This window comes from Notamacropus eugenii, chromosome 5, assembly GCF_028372415.1.
Source record: "Notamacropus eugenii isolate mMacEug1 chromosome 5, mMacEug1.pri_v2, whole genome shotgun sequence".
Taxonomy (NCBI): Eukaryota; Metazoa; Chordata; class Mammalia; order Diprotodontia; family Macropodidae; genus Notamacropus; species Notamacropus eugenii.
Genome location: NC_092876.1, coordinates 125,060,216 through 125,081,659, shown reverse-complemented (window position 1 = coordinate 125,081,659; position 21,444 = coordinate 125,060,216). Strand labels below are relative to the sequence as shown.

Genomic DNA, 21,444 nt, shown 5'->3' with positions numbered 1-21,444 from the left:
GAGAGAGAGAGAGAGAGAGAGAGAGAGAGAGAGAGAGAGAGACAGGGAGAGAGGGAGGGAGAGAGAGAAAGAGAGAGAGCACACTACACTTGTTTTTGAGTCAGGAAGACCTGGATTCAAGTCTTACCTTTGACTTAATACTTTCTGTGTGACTTTTCATTAACCATTCTCAGAGCTTTAGGTGACCCTCTAAGAGATGAGGGTTTCCTTATCAGAAATTCCCTACACCAATGAAATCACAGGTCCTGCACCTAGAGGGACAATAGGGGCGAGGGGTCGGGGTGAGAGATGTGCAGGGTGGACGGTAAGGTGCCTAGACAGGCTAAAGTTCCCTGATGAGCAGCGGGATGGGATATAAAACACAGTCTGGGGCTGGTGAGAGATGGTGGGTGAGTTTGCTTTCAACCCATGATACTCCTAATAGCTGGTATTTATATGGAACCTGAAGGCTTGCTAAGCAATTTCTACATATTATCTCATTTGAACCTCACAGCAACCCTATGAAGAAAACACTACAGGTGTTACTATCCATCCATCCACCACCTTTGGTTTTCAACAAGTGGGGAAACTTAGGTTTCAAGATGTTAAGAGGCTTTTCTGAGGTCACAAAGCTGTCAGAGGTAGAATCTGACCCCAGACTCCAGAGCCCCTGATCCTCAGGACTGAGCCTCTATCCCTCAGGTATACCCTGCTTTTCAAAAGCTTACTAAGAGAGAAACTAATATGTTACACAAATGATTTTTTTGAACACACCTTAAGGACAGGCCCTCACCAGATGAAAGATTATACTATTCTCACTGTAAAGGCTTCACAAAAGATGTTAAATGATCTATATTAGCATCTATTAATAGCTCTAACAAGACAGCTAAACAAACAAACCTTGAAAGATATCTCCTGAGATAATCCCCTGGAAAGAAACAGACTGAAGCAATGTTTACCTTGAGAGACCAGGTAAGTCACTGTGGAACACTAGGTAACACCTTCTCTCTCTCTCTCTGTCTCTCACCAGGGACAAAGGCTCATGGGAAAGTGATTTGTCATTTATACTTTCTGACCTCTTCTCAGTGAGGTTTGTAGTGTTTCACTGTTTCAGGAGACACCTTGGCACCCAAAATGCACCTCTAGGTGACCCAAACCTCTAGCATTTAGGTGGCGCAATATATGGTGTTGAACTTAGAATCAAGAAGCCCCTAGAGTTCAAATCTAGCCTCAGACCCTTACTGGCTCTGTGACCCTGGACAAGTCTGTCTCAGTTTCCTAATTTGTAAAATAGGGATAGTAATAGTGCCTACCTCTCTGGATTGTTGAGATAACACCTGTCAAGTGCTTTGCAAACTTTAAAATGCTATATTAGTGCTGGCTATTATTATTAGGGAAGACACATCATCATCACGATTGGCATCATTTATAGAACACTGTAACATTTGCAAAGCACTCTGTGAATTTAGCTTGATTCTCACAACTATAGAAGGTAGGGACTCTTATTATCCCTATTTTATAGATGATGAAACTGAGACTGAGAGCAGTTAAGTGACTTTCTCTGGGTCACATAACTGAGGCAGGCTTTGAACAAGTCTATTACACTGCCTAGAACTTTGGGAGGCTGGCCCTCCCAGGACACATACCCTCTAGCTGCACTGGGACCCTTTTATTGTCTTCAAGAACTCCATCCCTTTTGCCCTCCAATTAGGCATGCTGGTACTCATCTACATTTAATAAAGCTTTTTTCCTTACAATGACCCAGGGAGACTGGTAACATTGGTAACCTCATTTTGCAGTCAGGGAAACTGAGTCTTAAGAAGTGACCATAATTTGAATTGGTGCCAGGACTCAAACCTATGTCACCTGAGTGTACTTCCTTTAAGGATTATAAAGAACTTTATTTGAAACAACTCTGTGAGGTAAGTGGTGTGAGTATAATTGTGTTTATTTTATAGAGGAGGTGACTGAAGCCCAGAGAGGTAAACTTGCCCAAGGTCACATAGCTGGAAAATGTCAGAACCTTGACTCAGTGGAAAGCTTTGTGGCTTCAAGTCCAGGGCTCCAGTCACTCCATCCTATTTTGAAAGGCAAAAGCCTATGTCAGCTCTCAGGAAGCTCCCAGTCTTATGGGAGAGACAACATGCAAACAAATCTGTGCGACACTACAGTTCTGTTGAACTGCGATGGTGACAGGAGGGTTGGTCAGGGGGTAAGTAAGACTAGTGATAACAGGCTGATGGACAACCCAGTGCTCCACAGGTCTCCATCCTGTGTCCATAGATCTAGAGGAGACCCTTGAGATGTTGAGTGGTCAGTCGCCCTGTGGACGTTTTACATGGAAAACAGTCCCACCACCTAAGAAGGTGGAGATGGTGTGCTATCTATATCATGGGAGACAGCAGTCATATCAGCGCAGTCACAGAACCATCAAAATGTAAAGCGTCAAAGTAAAAAAGCAATAAGTACAGGCTTTATTATATCTTGAGGCAAGCTCTCCTCTGTGAGAATTGCTTTCCAATTCAATAAAAGAAGTCTATACAAAAATATGATTCTATTTACAGAAATTCACTTTAGAGCCAAATCCCCCCTTCCTCCCACCCCCCCAGCACATCCATCCATCCATAAATCACAGAATTTAAGAGTTGGAAGGGGCCCTGGTGACTTTTGTTTAGACTAACTCACCTACTAAGCGAAGAGCCCCTACAACATACCCAACAAGTGATCAGGAAACAGGCCAGGTGGCACTAAATTTTGCCCAAGAAGCATAGAAATTACATGCTCCTTGGGCTGTGAGAAAACTTTCCAGGAGGCATTAAGTCAATATCCCAGTATTCTGGACAGGTCTACATCTAAACTAACCCAGACTAAGCTGAAAAAAGTACAAGTGTTGTTTGGTCAGAGACTTGTTGTTAGGTTGTTTTTATTTTGTTTTGTTTGGGGAGGGGGGATAGAAGGCAGAGATGATCAGACATACATTGCTGACTATCTTTTCCTCCCAAGTTAACAGACACTACCTGTCATTAAAATTCTACAGCTAAAGTCACAAATAATCCCAAAGTGAAAATTCAGAGAGGATGACAAATACTTACTGATTAAAGATGAGAAAGAATAAGCTGAAGTTATTTTATAGCAAAGTAAGTGAGGCTCTGAGGAGGGGTGGTGGCGGCAAGGGGAATCTGGTATTACTAGGTGACTTCTCTGTGTGTCCTCAGTTGTCTGTAGTCCTGATGCTGAATGCTGCCTGAGGACTCGGGCACACAGAACCAAAAGGGCCGGGTGATTGTGACTGCACCATAAACAAAAAAGAGCAGGGTCCCTTTGCTAAGTAGTCCTTTCTTATCTTCCTGAATGAATTCCCTTCAGAGGTCACAAAGAAAGAACCCCCTGGAAGGGCAAGCAAAATAGGATGCCCCAAGCACTTATAGCCGAAGCTATGGAGATAGAAAAGCCCAGTCTCCTCCCTCTTCTCCATTAAAAAAAAAAAAGAATCCAACACTCCTCAGTTTATACGACTGGTGAGAAGAAATATGACTTATCAGTACTATAGTTATTATTTATCATTCCTTGACAAAATTATTTTTTGCTACAAAATGATCACCTAAACAAACCTCTGTTGGTTCATTATGGTATGGAGTTTACTCTGAGTTACTAAAGGTTATGTCAGAAGAGATAGACCCTAGTAGGACCCACCCAGCTGGAAAAAGGCTCTGAATACAAGCTCCATGACATACAGCATTTCTGTCATCTCAAGACCAGGCTATCTAAATCTCAAAATACTTAATTCTCAAAGGGTTGGTCACTAGGTAATGAATTTTTTGGCTATGGTGTCTCAAGAAACAACCTGTAAAATCATCACTATCATTCCACCACCACCACCATCACCATCAAAATCATCCTCACCACCACTATCCACCACCATCAGCAGCAGCAGCACCATCATCATCATCATCATCATCATCATCGTCATCAACACCATCATCATCGTCATCAACACCATCATCATCATCAACACCACCATCATCATCATCATCAACAACACCATCATCAACATCATCATCATCAACACCATCATCATCATCATCAACACCATCATCAACACCATCATCATCATCATCAACACCATCATCATCATCATTATCAACACCATCATCAACATCATCATCACCATCACCACCACTACCCACCACCATCAGCAGCAGCAGCACCATCATCATCATCAACACCATCATCAACATCATCAACACCATCATCATCATCATCATCATCATCAACACCATCATCATCATCATCATCATCATCATCAACACCATCATCATCAACACCATCATCAACATCATTATCACCATCATCAACACCATCATCATCATCATCATCATCAACACCATCATCATCATCACCATCATCATCATCATCATCATCATCATCAACATCATCAACACCATCATCATCATCATCATCAACGTCATCATCTCTCAAAATCTAGATCCCTAGAAGAAGAAAGTAAAGTACATATCATTCCTAATCATCCCACCTGCTACTGGAGTTACCCCAAAGTAACTTTCAATGAGTCTTCAGAAAATGAGCAGTTTACAACCCTCCAAATGCTTCTACTCAATTACAAAAAGCAGTCACCTTCTCTACCTGGGCAATAGTTCATCAAACACTAAACTTAAAAGAACCATTACTACGATTACATACAGTGACTTGTCCCAGAAGCCCTTCTATTAGACATGAGTTTCCTCCCCACTTCTTCCACCCAACCCCTGAGGGTATTAGAAAACTGAGCCCCTACAGTACCTGAGTTCTCATCTGACTGGTTGAAGCCACAGATCTGGCAGATGCTGTGCACCCACTTGTTCATGTCCTCCTCGGTCTCTGCCACTAGGTAGAAGGTGCGGTCGCTGGTCTTGATGTCAAACACAAAGCTTTCCTGGAGCTCCTTCTTGTTGAAAGTCAGACCTGCATCCACCTGCTCACAGAAACTGAGGTTGATGACCCTCAAGGGCTTCTTGGAATGATCATTCTTGTAATATTCTAGCACATCTGGGTCCCCACTCATCCTCCCGCTGCGAAGAATGAACCAACGCTTCTTCCATGCCTGGAACACAGCAGAAAAGAGAGAGAAAATAGCACAAGTTATTTTTAAACTTACAAGTGTGGACCTGGACTAACAGATTCAGGAGACTTGGGTTCCAGTCCAAGTTCCAATACTAACAATGAATTCTTAAGCAAGTCATTTGCCTTATATGAGGTCTCCCAACATTAGACTGTGATCCCCTTGAGGGCAGGGACCATCTCTTGCCTTTCTCTGTATCCTTAGCCTTTAGCATAGTGCCTGACACACAGTCAGTGCTTGTTGATGGACTGACTATAAGCTCTCAAAGGCGCCTTAGAAACCCTCTAGTCCAAACTCAAAAGCAGAGGTCCTTCTGATGCAGAGCTCCTTCCACCATACCACATTGTCTCTCTCAATCATCAACCAAATTTAGCTCTCAGTTTGATTTCATCTGGCTTATGTATGTACCAAGGGCCAAGATAGCATAGATACTCAGTACTTTAGCAGTGACATTCTAAAAGCCCTAACATGAGGATGATACTTCCTGAAACTAGATGTTCTGCACTATAAAATTTTTCTTTTCTCAGACTGAAAAATGAGGATTTCCAGATTGCCCAAGTTTCCAAAAACATATAAAGGATATGTTTAGACACACCTTATACAGTCTTAAAGAAAAAAGTTAAGGGGGTTGGGTGGTGGAGTGGTGGGGGGTGTGGTAACTTTTCAAAAAGTTGGGTTTTAGGAGCTCTCAGGGGCAGCTGGGTGACTCAGTGGATAAAGTACCAGGTCTGGAGTTAGGAAGAATTGATTTCATATCCTGTCTCAGACTTTCACTAGTTATCTGACCCTGAACAAGTCATTAACTCTGTTTGCCTCAGTCTCTTCATTTGTAAAATGAGCTAGAGAAGGAAAAATGGCAAACCACTCTAGTATCTTTACCAAGAAAACCCTAAATTGGGTCATGAAGAGTTGGTCATGACTGAAATGACTGAACAAGAAAAAGGAGCTGTCAAGGCTTGGACAAATGCAAAGCTAGAAAATGATGAGAATTTTCTTCTTCAAGTGGTTGGCTAGTAAGCACCTCAATCCTAGAAGTCCCTGAGAAGAGACTGAATGACCATTGATCAGGAAGTCTGTGATGACTCCTTCTCTTAATAAGGGTTGGACTCCATGACTACTAAGAATACCAGGATTCTACCACTTTAAGTCATAGAAATGAAGTTTCCTTTTTGTTATTTGTGACATTTATTCAAGAGTATTTTATGTTCCCTGTTCTTGATTTTAAAAGCAGATGAGTGGAATGCTCCATACTTCTCAAACAATCCCTAAGACTATATTAAGTCTATTTTATCGTGGGGCCCCTAAATGATTTCTTCCTGGTTCATCATAAGGCCAGGCAGCAAAATCCCCATCTGGCTTACCCAAGACCAATATGCCCTGGATTCTATCATTCTCGCCCCTTCTTAGTCATTTGTATCGTAGGACAGGACTCAGAAGAATTGGGGTCTAGCCCTACTATTGCTTTACTAAGTGGGCGACCTTGGGCAAGTGAATTTCCTTTTCAGTCTCAGTTTTCTTAATCTGTATGTTCTGCTCACTTGCCTGGGGAAGGAGCAAATGAGATGATGCTCAGGATGAAGAGGAAGATGAAGAGAACCACTGAAAATACCTCATATTTTTATAGAGCTTTGGTATTTACAGAATGCTTTCTACTAGATAACGCTAAGAAATAAATAGGGCTCATTATCTCACTTTGCTGATAAAGAAACTGAGGGAGGAGGGAATGGAGAGAATCAAGAATTAGGAAAGCCTTGATGCACAAGGGGAAGAGCTCAGGCTTGTGATTGCTGATTTAGTCCCATGACTTTATGTTACAGATGAGGAAACATGGTTAAGAAAAGATGCAGTGATCTCCCAAGGGCCCACAGGGAGTTTGTGACAAGGCTCGATGTTGTCATTCAGTCATTTTCAGTTGTGTCTAACTCTTCATGACCCCACTTGGGGTTTTCTTGGCCAAGATGCTGGCCAAGTATCTTGCCATTTCTTTCTCTAGCTGTTTTACAGATGAAGAAACTGAGGCAAACAGAGTTAAGTGACTCGCCCAGAATCACAGCTAGTAAATGTCTGAGGCCGGATTCAATTTCAGGTCTTCTTGACTCCAGGTCCAGGGCTCTATCCACTGGGTCACCTAGCTACCCTAGGACTAAATGAAGAGGGACCATTAAAAGGTTCTTAACCACAAAGAAAGAAGAAAGGAAGAAGTCAGAGAGAGGTATAGTGGCCTGGGAGTCTGGAGGACCACGTTTTTGTTCTGGTTCTGCTAAAATTGAGACAGAAAATTTATGTGTGTGTTGGAGTCCCTAGACATGTGTCTGACTATAGGCCAGTCATAGTATCCTAGGACTTAAAGCTGGAAGGGATCATTTAATCCAATCTCCTTATTTGATAAAGAAAAAGAGAGTAGCAAACCCAGAATTCAAAATAAGTCCACTGGTCTCTACCCTATCACTTAATCACTCAGAGCTTCCATTTGCTCATCTGTAAAATTAGGATACGAATCCTTGCTCTGCCTCATACACAGGGCATTTCTGAAGACCCAGTGACAAAACACAGATGAGAAAATACATTGGAAAATGTAAATACTGTAGAAATGTAAGCTACTGATAAGTATTTTTATCTAATCAATAAACAAGCATATATTGAGCATCTACTGTGTGCTGGGCACTCTGTCCTATGCTAGAGATGCAAAGACAGAAAACAGCTCCTGTCTTATACTCTATGCTTTTTCAGAGGAGGAGGAGGAGGAGGATTGTGATGCTTCAATACAACAGGGAGTCATCATTTCCCCAAGTGTGGATCTTCTCTCCATTGATATAGATTTGAGTTCCTCTGGGAGGCACAATGGATAGAAGGTGGGCCTTGAGGTCAGGAAGACTCCTCTTCATCAGTTCAAATCTGGTCTCAGACACTTATTGGCTGGGTGACCCTGGACAAGTCACTTAACTGTTTGCCTCAGTTTCCTCATCTGTAAAATGAGCTAGAGAAGGAAATGACAAACTACTGCAGTAGCTTTGCCAAGAAAACCCCAAAAGGGGTCATGAAGAGTTGGACCTGATGAAAAACAACTAAATAACACCACCACCACCACCACCTTTCAGTAAACAAGTTTCATGAGTTTCTGTAGCCAAAAAATGCCAGATCCCTAAGGACCGAGTCTCTGAGAGACTCCCTGAACTGACTAGGCTGGAGGACTGACCCATAAGTCTGATCATTTTCAAGCCCAGCAGGAACTGCCACAGTTCATACTCCACTAGCATAAATTTTGGGACCCTAGGGTGCCATCCATGTCATGTTGCAACATTAGAGGAAGACTTCAGTGGAAGGTTATCGTCATCAGTCACCCACCATTGTGAGACAAGGAGGCAGGCCTCCCTCATGGTTAGCAGGCACTTTGTCCGACATCCCCATCGAGCTGACTGGATAAATCTCCCCCACGCCCTGCTTAAAGAGTTACCTTCCAATTGTTAGTGCTGGGCACTTGAGAAAAATGTGTTTGCCATAGATAATCTCCGGACTTGTCGGCCAGAGCTGCCCTGAGCCAACAGCACAGGCTGATAAATGGTTTATTGTAGATCTGTTGCTGGGCCTTCGCCAAGCCAAGCAGGGCTGTTTTGATTCTGGTCCTAAGGTTCCCATGTCTCCTTTACTGCAGCCCTCCTTCCTACACCTCCTCCCTTCTCCACTTGCCATGCTTTTCTTTACCCAACACAGTATGGCTAAGAATCCAAAAGCTTGCTTACTCTCCGTCTTTCTCATTGAATAATAGAAGCTCATGTTTCTACAGCTTTAAGGTTAGTGATATGTTTTCCTTATAACAACCCTGAGAGGGAGGGAGTGAATGGATTATTACTCTCTTTTTTACAAATGAGGAAACTGAGGACTGTGGAAGTAAGGTGACTTGAGAAATGTCACACAGTTCATTGAGATCAAAAGTTAGGGGAAATCAGGTGCCAAGTGACAAGAGAGGAAGCTCACCATGGCCTTTCACACCATTACAGTGAGGGTCCACTATAATGGGATCCATCCATCCATCCATCCATCCACAAGTATTTATTAAGCATCTACTAGGTATCAGCGTTGGGGCATACATAGACAAAAATGGGACAGTTCCTGCTCTCAAGAAGCTTATCCTCCAATAGGAGAGATAATATGTGCAAGTAAGAGAATATTCAAAATAAATATATTCAAAAGAAACATGAAGTAATTAGGGAACATAAAGAACTAGTCTGGGAGAGAGAAGATTGGGGAAGGCTTTATGAGAAGGAAGAGAGGGATTCTAAAAAGCTCAGGTAAGGAAAGAGTGCACGGGTGAAACCCAATGCAAAGGCACAGAAATAGGAAACGGTCCCACGTGAGCAGCAGAGAAAAGTCCACTTTGGGTGGACGACTGAGGGTGGAAAGAAGAAACTGAAGTTATGAAAGTTTTTTTTTCTTTAACAAATTTTTATTCATTTTTTAAAAAAACATTATGCTGGTTTCCCAGTGTCCCTCTTCCCTCCTCTGTCAGAGGTTGATGAGGGCCTGAGTTAAGGCTGTGACCATGTGAACAGAGAGAAGGGCTCAGATGGGAGAAATGTTGGGGGGCAGGGCAGAAAGACAGTACAGGGGGAATACCAAGAAGGAAAGGCTGTATAAGTGCAACAGAGAGATCAGAAAATATGAAGACCAAGACCGTCAGATGTGGTCACTGGTAATCTGTAATATAACAGTTTCAGTTGAGTGATGAAACCAAATTGTGGAGTTGAGAAGTGAAGTCAAAAGGGGTCACTAGGCAGGGCAGTATATAGAATGCCAGCCCTGAAGTCAGGAAGACCTGAGTTCAAATCTAGCCTTAGATACTTAGCTGTGACACCCTGGGCAAGTCATTTAACCCCAATTGTCTCCAAAAAACAAAAGAGGAGAAGAAGAAGGGAAGGAAAAGGAGAAGGAGGAGAAGGAGAAGGAGGAGAAGGAGAAGGAGAAGGAAAAGAAGAAGAAGAAGAAGAAGAAGAAGAAGGAGAAGAAGAAGAAGAAGAAGAAAAGGCAGAGTGTATAGACGACTTTATCTACAATTAAAGAAATCATTCTCTTCATCTTCACCCTAAAAACAAGAAGCAACATGGGGTCTGGACCTCTTGCTAGCTGTGAAACCGTCGGTAAGTCATCTAACCCCAACTGCCTCCAAAAGGAAAAAAAAAGTGAAGGCAGAGGGTATAGCTGACTTTATCTATGATTAAAGAAATCATTCTCTTCATCTTTATCCTCAAAACAAGAAGCAATCTAGGTTGCTTGAGTCCAGGTCCTGCCTTTATGACATACTTGCTCTATCACCTTGGGTGAATTACAAACCTAGAGAAAAACAAAGGAACTAATGATGTGAACTAATATTGACTTATGTTACTATAGAGCTCTGAGGTCTGTAAGAGTTGTTCCTCACAATAATTCTGGGAGGTATTATTATCATTCCCATTTTATAGGTTAGGAAACTCAAGTTCTGGGAGATAATTTTATCATGGCCATATGGGATAAGGTCAAAGATTGAACCTGAGATTTCACTGACATATGAAACTCCCTTTACTGATCCACGTCAGCCCCTTTTCTGCAATTTACCATCTTAGAGAACAGCTGAGAGCAAAAGAGAAGTTAAGTGACCTGCCCATGTGTGTCTGGGCAGAACTCGAACTCAAGTCTCCTGGGCTGGTGGTCAACTGTTGCAGGATCCACAATGCTGCACTGCTTCCCCACAGTCAAGAAACTACCAAAGTATCTGAATGTCTTCTACTACATCTGTCTCTAAATCCAGTGATCTTCATGTGGGTTAATGTGAGAAAAAAATCTTCCAGCTTGCACCCCAGGATCTCCTCATGTCACTGGAATGAAAGAAATGGAAACTGCTAATATGATCATAAAAAATATGATTATAAAGGGCATCAAGAGACTTAGATAGAAGGTGTGAGGCCAGAGCATTCTTTAGAGAGACAGGCATCCATGCAAATCCGAAAGATAGTGGGATGATTCTGTGATCTCTGGATTCAATTTTATAGTGGAAAAAGTGGCTAAATCTCATGTCTGGGATATAGAAGAACTAGCCCAATATGAGGATGATAAAGATAACACTGTTTTACACAAGAGCAACTCAATTGCCAAACTTAGCATGTTATGATTTGCAAAGAGCCTTATATCCATCCATTGCCTTATTTCATTTGGTCTTCTTACATGGTCAGTGAGGTGAGTAGACCGAGCTGCCTAAATGGGGACCCAGACAGCTGGGTAACTCAGAGCCCTCTCCCTTTTCTTCTCCTCTACAAAGAAAGTAAATTTTGATGGCCAGAAGCTGCCCAGTTAACTTGGGGTACATTGTCTAGATTCCTTTCCTTTCCTTTTCTTCCCTCTTTCTTTCTCATCTCCCCTAAAACCTTAGACCCTATGCACTCTGAAGCCCATGGACTAAACAGCAAAGGGTCCCTCCCCAACCTCCACTCAATGGTTCGTTTTGGACCCCACAGGCTTAGAGTGAATGTCAATAGTAACAGTTTCTCTTCAAAACAACAACCCTGAGGCTCCTGCCCCTTCCAGGGTAATTTACCTATTTTTTTTTTCTTTTCTATTAAAGCAGTCATCCCCCTAACTACTTTTTAAAGAGGTCTATTCACTGAATGGGCATTACCTCACTTTAAGTGACCCTAAAAGGCCAAGGTCTCCCATTGCATCCTGGGCTCTCTCCAGTCATCCTGATGAATATTTGGTCATTGGACCCAGATGGTTCAGGAGGAGAAAGTGAGGCTGGTGACCTTGCACAGCCCTCCCTCACTCAAAACAAAGTCAAGGGCAAGTCATGTCATCATTTCTGTGATGTCATGGTCCTCTTTGAAAACGAAGGCTCAACACAACAAGGTGGGAAATCCAAGGATTGTTGTTGTTGAGTTGAGTCTTCAAGACCCCATTTGGGGTTTTCTTGGCAGAGATCGTGGAAAGGTTTGCCATTTCCTTCTCCAGGTCATTTTACATATGAGGAAAATGAAGCATATAGGGTTAAGTGACTTGCCCAGGGTCACACAGCTAGTAGGTGAGACTGGATTTAAACTCAGAAAGAGGAGTCTTCCAGACTCTAGGCTGGCACTCTATCCACTGTACTACCTAGCAGTCCCTCATCCAAGGATGATTCTTATCATTTTAAAAAGGAGGGAACTTCAGATCAGATTGATGAAAGGACCCATATCTGATTATGTAGAGAGTGAGCTGCAGAGCTGATACTGAAACCTACCCACTGAGTGCTAATCTGGTGTTCTTTCCATTGTACCCTTAGGCCCCCATGAGGCCTCCCTGATTAGATAATGGCTAACTTATAGGATCACAGCTAAAGTCAGCCATCTCCTGTCCCCATAACTCTCACAGAACCACCAGTATCTCAAATTTCTCATCAGCTTCATTACAGTCACGGGTATATTTGGGCATGAGTACGTTGAACAGATCTTTCAAGTAATTTCTCACAACTCTCCCTCTCCCTTCCTCCTCCCACTTACCTGGGGCCTAAGATTAGCATGGATAGGGAATAACAGGACAGGACAGATAAAGTAGCTCTTCTCTGGGGAGATAGACATTATTATGGTAATTCAAAAGAACTGACACAGGACAGTGCCAGTGAACTTGTCTGCTCTAACCCTCTAATTTTATACAAGGGGAAACTGAGCCCCAGAGATGTGAAGTTTCAAGGCAAAGGACACAAGGTTAAAGAGCAGAACTGGAATTCCAACCTAGGTCCTCTGTCTTGATAACCAGTGCTCTTTGCAAAGCTATGACAAGGATTCATAAAGAATTTTGCTTTCAGGATTTCAGCCTTCTGAGGAGGAAAAAAAGCCAACAGAATGACCCAAAGATCACCAAGCATAGGCTTTGGAAATCTGCCCTGCAGTGCCAGCCACAGGAAAATCCTGGCTGAGAAGGTGGGTGTGGGTCTTGGCACTGGGGGGAAAAGGACTGCTACCACAAGAAAAAAAAACACCCACTAAAAACAAAATATTTACAAGTGCCATACAGAATCAAGGGCTACAAGTCAATCAAGGCACATTTCTTAAGCATCTGCTATGTGCCTGGGACCATCCCAGGTGCTAGGAATACAAAGAGAAAAATGAAAGAGAGCTTGGTAATCATCTAATTGAAATTCTTCATTTTATTGATAAGGAAACTAAATCCTACAGAAAGAAAATGATTCAACCAAGTTCTCAAATTATAGAATTAAACATATTTTTTGAATATGACCAGTGTGGAAGTTTGGTGTACTTGAACAGTGGTGTGGTTTTTCTTTTTCCTTTTCAATAGTGGGAGTTGAGGAACATGGGGGGAGGAAAAGAAAATAAATTTGTTCATCAAAAAAAAAAAATGAAATAAAATTGGTGTCAATAAAAATTAATAATAAACAAAATGAAGGTGTTGAACTAGATGAAACTTTTTTGCTCTATAATCCAGAATCTTTATTAAACTGTCCTTAAGTACAACAAGCTGTTGTGGAAAGAAGGGGGCTACCTATCACAAGAGTTCTTTAAGTGGAGGCTGGAATTTGTCAGGTTAGTTATAGAGTATAATCTTGTTCAGGTATGGATTAGTTTAATTGGCTTTTGCAGTCCCTTTCAACTCTGATTCTGTTCTGGGTTCAAATCTCAGCTCTGTTATTTAATTAGATGGATGATCTTCAACAAGCCAATTTATTTCACTGAGCCTCAGTTTCTTCTTCTATGAAATATGAGAGGTGGGGTAGATTATCTCTAAGGTCTCTTCCAGTTCTAAATCCTATGATTCTAGAACACAATGTCAGAACCACAAGGAACTTCAGAGCTTGACAGGTGTAACCCCATCACTTTATCCAGGAAATCAAGCTTCTGAGAAGGGATGTGTCCAAAGTTGTGCACCAAATAAGCTTCAGAGCTGGGAATCAAAGCCAGACATCAGATCTACTTCTATGGAGCTGGCTCTTTTCATTGCACCAAATTTAATCTGGCCTTGTCATGGCCCTGCACACATGGCGGGGGGGGGGGGGGGACAGTTTACAGAATAAGAAATAACAGATGTGAAAAGGCTTGCAAAGCAAAATCAGGGGAGGGAGGGAGGTAGAAATAATGTGCTTTGCTGTCACCTTGCCCTAGCCATCCTCTTGGCTCTGTGTTAATGTACTACCCAATGAGCTGTGCCCGGCCAGTGAGGAGAGGGCAGGGGAAAATGTGCCAGCTGGGAAGGGAGGAAAAGAGAGGGGAAGGAAAGGGAGGATGGCTGAGCTAGAAAGTGGGAGCATTCCAGGTAAGTGGAGGGGGCCTCGTCACTGCAGTAGACATCCACCACTACCTCATCACTCCTAATGCTGGGATTTTCCACCACTGCTGAGAGACATAACACGGAAGGTCCAGTAATGCTTGTTAAGCAAGGAGAGATAATTAGCCAACTCAGACATGGTGCTTCTGTTTAGTTTTTCTATTCTGAAAGTGAATTATGTAAGGGCTTCTGCCTTGATTGGACTCCTCAGTACATAAAACTCAGCTTGCCCTCTAAATGTCAAAGACCCAGACCTGACAAACATTAATTCATGTGATAAGTCATGTCAATAAGCATATTAAGTGCTGTGGCAGGCATTATGCTAAGTGCCAAGGATACAAAGAGAGGCAAAAAACCCCAACAAAGCCAGTCCCTGATCTCAAGGTGATCACAATCTAATAGAGGAGATGATGTCCAAATCTCTAAGTGTAAACAAGAGCTATACAGGATAAATTGGAAATAATCTCAGAGGGAAGGAAGACTAAGAAAGGCTTCTTGCAGAAGGTGAAATTTTAGCTGGGATGGGACTTGATGGAAGTCAGAAGTTAAAGATGAGGAGAGATGTAATTCCTGGCATGAGGGACAGCCAGAGTGTCACTGGGTCAATAGGGTATGAGGAGGGGGGTAAGGAGTGAGAAGAGTGGAAAAGCAGGAAGGAACCAGGCTACAAAGCATTTTAAAAGTGAAACCAAGGATTTTATGTTTATGATATGAATCATAAATTTGTACAGTGATGGAGCTATAAGCAAAGCAACCTTATAAAATAAAGACCACAGAATAGTAAAGCTATATTGAATGTCTGAGTGGGAAGAAAGATTCCAACCTTTTTATTTTATAGATAAGAAAACAAAAGACCAGAACAATAGTGATTTGCCCAGTCTGAGCTAATGGCAGTCAAAGCCACTGACTTTCACCTTGAGCCTTTCCCGCTATGACCCACTAATTCTGTCATCAGGAGACATATAAAATAAACTGTCCCTCTCTCAATAGACACACTCCTTCACTCTGACACCCCCATAGGACCCCTGATGACAAAAACCTTAAGATTTTTTTTAAAGCTAGGGGATGGTGAATTCAATGAACAGCAAAGCTATTCACCAAATGCTGGGAGAGCTTATGACATTTTGATAAACTGTTCACACTATTACTAATGATATTTTTGCTAGCATTTATACAATGCTTTCAGATTTACATAGCCCTTTACATATATTCCCTCATGTGGGAAATAGGTATTATTATTAACCCCATTGGACATTACATTTGAGGAAAAGGAGGTAAACAGAGGTTAAGAGAATTGCCCAGAAGTCACACCACTGGAGGTACCTGAGGCAGAATTTGACTCCACAGACTTTAACTTTGGAAGAGACCTTAGAACAACAGGACAGCTGGGAGGAAGGACTCTCTGTACCAGCTGGTTCAGGTGTGTGGGACTTTCTGGGTACCTTAAATGCATATTTGGCATACTTCTCCATACAAGCGTGAGATCTACCAGCCGATAACAGAGAGAACATGAAATGGTTGATTTTGCCTGCTCGGTTATAGCCTGAGGAAGACCTGGGGACTGATCTTTAATGAAAAAAGGTCTAATCTCACTGAACCTCTTCCTTTTACATGGTTTCTGGGTCCCTGCTATTCCACATATGCCCACACCCAAGCCAATATTTTATTTCTTGGTGATTAATACATGACGGTAAGCACATAGTACTGTGTTTGGGGACGGCTTTGGGCTGATGTCCAAACGGGGGTTGGCTATGGAGCTGAGAAGCTATATTTGATTATCCCAACCTAGTGACTTTCACTTTTCTTTCTTTTTTTTGAGGGGGGATCAAGACAATCAGGTTAAGTGACTTGCCCAAGGTTACACAGCTAGTAAGTGCCAAATGTCTGAGCCTAAATTTGAACTCAGGTCCTCTTGACTCCAGGGCCAGTGCTCTACCCACTGTGCCACCTAGCTGCCCCAACTAGTCCTTTTCTAAACAAAATATTACACATCATTCTAATGAGTCTTGACTTATATCTAGCTTTCTCACAAGTGCTATCAAACGCAGTACTAGAACAAATAGGTCACTGACTTCACAATATATGGAATGGTGAGACCATGAGTGGTTGGAAAGCCAAGGCCAGATAGCCACTTGCTGATGCTACAGAGGGAATTTCCATTGAAATAGGGACCTGGACTAAATAATCTCTTGAGATCCCTTCCAACTCCAGGAGTCTAGAACAGATTTGTTCTGTAAAATTTGGATTCAGTCAAAAGGATGAACTTAGGGATCTAGAAGGCCACAGGTTCCCCATCCCTGGTCCAGAATCTACTAATTACACCATGAAGTGCCCTAAGGGCAAAGACTGCATTTAACCCTTCTGGATAAAATCAAGGATGATATTATCTGTCTACAGTTTAAACCATAGAGCCTAATTCAGCAATGAGCACATTGAATGTGTAAAAGAAAGGTGTTTGGGTTTGTTTGGGTTTTTTTTGGGGGGGGGGTGTCTTTTCTCTACTCTTTAAACAGGTTTATAATTTTGTGTGGGGCAACTAGGCAGTGCAGGAGACAGAGCACCAGACCTAGAGTCTGGAAAGCTCATCTTCCTAAGTTCAAATCTATCCTCAGACACTCACTAGCTGTGTGACTCTGGGCAAGTCATTTAACCCCATTTGCCTCAGTTTCCTCATTTGTAAAAGGAGCTGGAGAAGTAAACGGCAAATCGCTCCAGTATCTTTGCCAAGAAAACCCCAAATGGGGTCACATAGAATCAGACATGACTGAAACAATTCACCTACAGTCAGGATATGACTGAATATCATCATAATTTTGTTTCATAAACAAGAGAGTTTTTTTTTTCCCCAAGATAGGATATTCAGCCCCAATCCAGTTCAAAAATAGAATGGGCTGCCATAGGAGGTGGCACGTTCTTCCTCAATGAAATGCTTCAACCAAAGGATGATTGTCCAGAAAGGGCATTTTTGCTGTGGTATGCACTTACTTAGGTTTCTGAATCCCCTTCAAACTCCAAGATTCTTTGATTTTGCCCTGATCTCTCCCCTCCAATACTTCCAGTTGCCTACTGTGTATTTCTACCTAAATGTAGCACTAGCGCGTCTACATATGGGTCAAAGAATGATTAATAAGCACCTACTATGTGCCAGTTACAGGGTTGTTGTGCTCGTCCTTCATTTTCGAAAGTGCTGAAGATATGAAGAACAACAAAGGTTAGTCCCTGTTCTCAAGGAGCTCACAAGCTAATGGGGTAGAAAATACGTTCAAAACTAAATTCATGGTCTTCCAATCTAAACCTTCCTCTGCTCTCCACTTCCCTTTTCTGCCTCCTTCCTCTTTAGGGGGTGGACTAAAGGCATGGAATGTGACACATGCTGTCATATGTGGTCAACGTGCTGGTGGTTTCGGCTGAATTGTAATTATTTGTTCCAAGGGTAACATCTGTTTTATGCGCCTCTCCTACAGAGGCTATACAGTTACTGTTAATTTGGCTTTAAGAACAAATAGGATATTGTGAAAATGAAGGCAAGGGTTCTTTGGTAGAAGGCTGGGGGGCGGAGAATCTTGGGGAAGTGATAGCAATGTTAAAAGAATAAATGTATACACACACACACACATTGGACTTGGAGACAACAGATTTCAGGTCCAATCATGGTTCAGATGCTTTCCAGTTGTGTGACCAGTAGCACGACGCTTTATCAATTTCCCTGAACTTCAAAATAAAGGTAATATCTGCACTACCTTCTTCTCATAGTTATTAAACTTACTATAGAAAGGTAAGTTATGACTAAAGATCATGATGATGATGACTAAAGAAGTCTTTTCTGACCCCCTCAACTGCAACAGACCCCATCCTTCTTCAAATTTTTCTACAGCAATTAATCTAGATCTCTTTTCTTCATCTATTATTTTCCCAGGTACTATGTTTAGTTATACATACATACATGCATACACACACACACACACACACACACACAGTATCCTTCTTATTAGACTGTAATCCCTTATAGGCCCACCATTTTAACCTGTCAAAATCTTTTTGTATGTGTTGGTTGTATGATGATATAGCTCTGTGTTATCTGAAAATGAATATGCAAGTTCAGCCAACCACAATCCCTACCTCCTAAGACTATTGTGAAGAAAACTTGTTTAAGTTGTTTCTGTAACGTCTGACTCTTTGTCACCCCATTTGAGGTTTTCTTGGCAAAGTTAAAGATACTGGAAGGGTTTGCCACTTCCTTCTCCAGCTCATTTTACAGATGAGGAAACTGAGGCAAACAGGGTTCAGTGAATTGTCCAAGGTCACACAACTAGAAAATGTCTGAGGCTAGATTTGAATTCATATCTTCCTGACTCTAGGCCTAACATTCTACCCACTATGCCACCTATCCGCCCATAAGAAGTGTTACATAAATAATGATACCCAACATATATGTACATGTATACAGGTGTGTATGTATGTGTGTATATGTACATGCATACATATCCATGTATATGTGACTGTATCCCTTTAGGCTTTCCACAGCTCTTTACAAATATTACCACAGTTATTAAAATATTACATAATATTACAACTCACATTTTTACAGCATGTAAGTTTACAAAGTGTTTTCTCCACAACAACTCTATGAGGTAGGGAGGGCTGGCATTACTTCTCCACTTTATGCAGCTAGGTGGTGAGCCCCCAGGCCTGGAGTCAGAAAGACCTGAGTTAAAATCCACCCTCTGATATTTACTAGCTGTGTCACACTGGGCAAATCATCATTTCAGGCCGCCTCTGTTTCAGGAATGGCACCTACCCACCCAGGGAGGATCAAATGAAATAGTATCTGTATAACACTCAGCACAGTAGCTGGCATATATAGTAGGTGTTTAATAAATGCTTATTCCCTTCCCAAAGGCTCCATATGAGTTTGCCCACAGTCCTGTAGTTCGTTAGCAACAGCATCAGTATTCAAAGCCTGGTTTACTGACTTTAAGCCCAGAGTTCTTTCCATTGGACTGAGGTGCCTTCTTAGGCTTGGACAGCTACTCAGTAGAAAAGATAAATTTCCCTTCTTTTCACCAACATGCCCTTGTTAATAAGACACTCTGGGGAATTCTCAACCTTGCTGCTTGGGCCTCAAATAGATTCCAGCCCTTTTCTAATCACCCATATTATTGGTACAACAAAAAGCAATGAGGTTTCTAACCATAACGTGCATACACAAGTTATTTAAATATATTCTGTGTAGAGCCAGGCCATCTGTGTGGGCCTAACAGGATCAGAGTACTTCAAGCACATTTATTTTGAGCATATTCAGTGCTCCCAGGGAACTCACTATCTGTCTCCACTCCCTGCTCGGAATGTAGTTATCCGATGTAATGGTGGCCACAGCTGTGTTCTTATCAAACATACTGTGATTTTTTTTTTTAAAGGGCAACTTTTCCCAGCCCCAACCAGCACCTCACACATCAGGGCATAATAAAATGTGCAGCTGAAGGCCTTGATGTTATCAGTCTGTTTTCTCAGCAGCAATCTCTCAAGAAAAGTGCAGGATCGTTGATTCAGAGCAGGTTGAAGCTTTTGAGATCGTCTAAATCAGCCAGCCCCCTCATTTTACAAGGAAACTTGTGGAGGCCTCGAGAGGGGGACATCTCTTGCCGTAGGAGTAGATGGCAGAACAAGGACTCTAAGCTGGGTCCACTAACTCCCAAGCCAGAACTTTGTTCCCAACGTCAAGCTGTCTGACCAAAGACATAACATTTCTGTGAACAACAGCACTCCTGACCTGGATACTGACTTGTGTGTGAACTGATTGGATAATAAATAAGCTGAACTAAAGGACGGGGGGGGGGGGGGGGGGGGGGGGGGGGGGGTAAGAAGATTAACCCTGAAGCTGCCAAGGTTGGGTTTCAGAGCAAACCATCCCTAGATTCTGCTCAATTAATTAAAAGCAGTCTCAACTACCATGAAGGAGCTGGACCAGACAGGCTTCCTCTCACACTAACATCTGTGCTCTGAGTTCTATGCTCCGAAGTTTCTAGAGTGCTAACAGTCTATACTCTAACACTCTGTGCTCTGAGTTCTAACAGTCTATGTTCTGCGGTTCTGATCAGTGTTAACATTCTATATTCTGATACTCTGTGCTCTGAGTTCTAACAGTCTATATTCTGAGGTTCTAAGAGTGCTAACAGTCTATACTCTAACACTCTGTGCTCTGAGTTCTAATAGTCTATGTTCTGAGGTTCTGATCAGTGTTAACATTCTATTTTCTGACACTCTGTTCTGTGTTCTAATATTCTTTCTAGCTCTACCAGTCTATGATTAGGAATAACTGAGGTTTGGAGGGGATGGAGGGGTACAGTAAGGGAGGAGCCAGAACTAACTAAAGGGGGAATAAGAAGATGACTCAGTGAAGACTGGAATAGATAGATGGAAGGAGCAATATGGCAAAAGTCAATGCCCGCCTTGCCTCCAGTAGCTAATAGGCACCTTATTATGCAAGAATGCAGCGGAGGTGGTTGCAGCTTCCAGAGCTCTACACTCAAAGCATCTGAGAGCAGACTAAGAGTCAAAAAGCCTTTAAGATGCTCGACAAATCCTTAGCAGTGATGGCTTCCTATTTTCCAGGTTGATAATTCACCTGTTTTTCATTCTGTGAAAATTGTACAAATGTACAATTTGTACAATTGATCAAGAGGTGGAGGGGATGAGAGAGAATCATAGGAATGGGGGGGTCAGAATAGGCAAAGATATGGGGGCAGGGTATGGCATGCATACCTACTAGGAACAGCAAGTAAGCTAATTTGCCTGCAGTACAGTGGGGGGGAAATAATGTTATAAGCCTGAAAAAATGACTTGGAATCAGACTGAAGGCCTTTAAATGTCATGGAGAGGAATTGGTATTTTATCGTGGAGGCAATGGGAAGCCACCAAAGCTTTTTGAGCAGCTGGAGTCACATGGTCAGACTCCCAATATCAATTTGGCAGCTCTGTGGAGGATGATTAGGAAGGGAGAGAAGCTCGATGCAACAAACCAATTAAGAAGGGGAAGAAGCTGGATGCAACAAACAAAGGCTCAG

The 21,444-nt window shown here is 42.2% G+C and overlaps 1 protein-coding gene across 3 annotated transcripts in view; it reads right to left on the bottom strand.

The window, feature by feature from the left end:
* Positions 1 to 21,444, bottom strand: part of GAB2 (GRB2 associated binding protein 2) — a 242,414-nt gene that overhangs the window by 93,149 nt on the left and 127,821 nt on the right. For all 3 annotated transcript variants that reach the window (XM_072610741.1, XM_072610739.1, XM_072610740.1), the window contains one exon: positions 4,780 to 5,080. In XM_072610741.1, coding sequence (XP_072466842.1) covers positions 4,780 to 5,041 — 262 coding nt within the window. In that variant the 5' untranslated portion in view covers positions 5,042 to 5,080. The remainder of the gene's footprint in view (positions 1 to 4,779; positions 5,081 to 21,444) is intronic.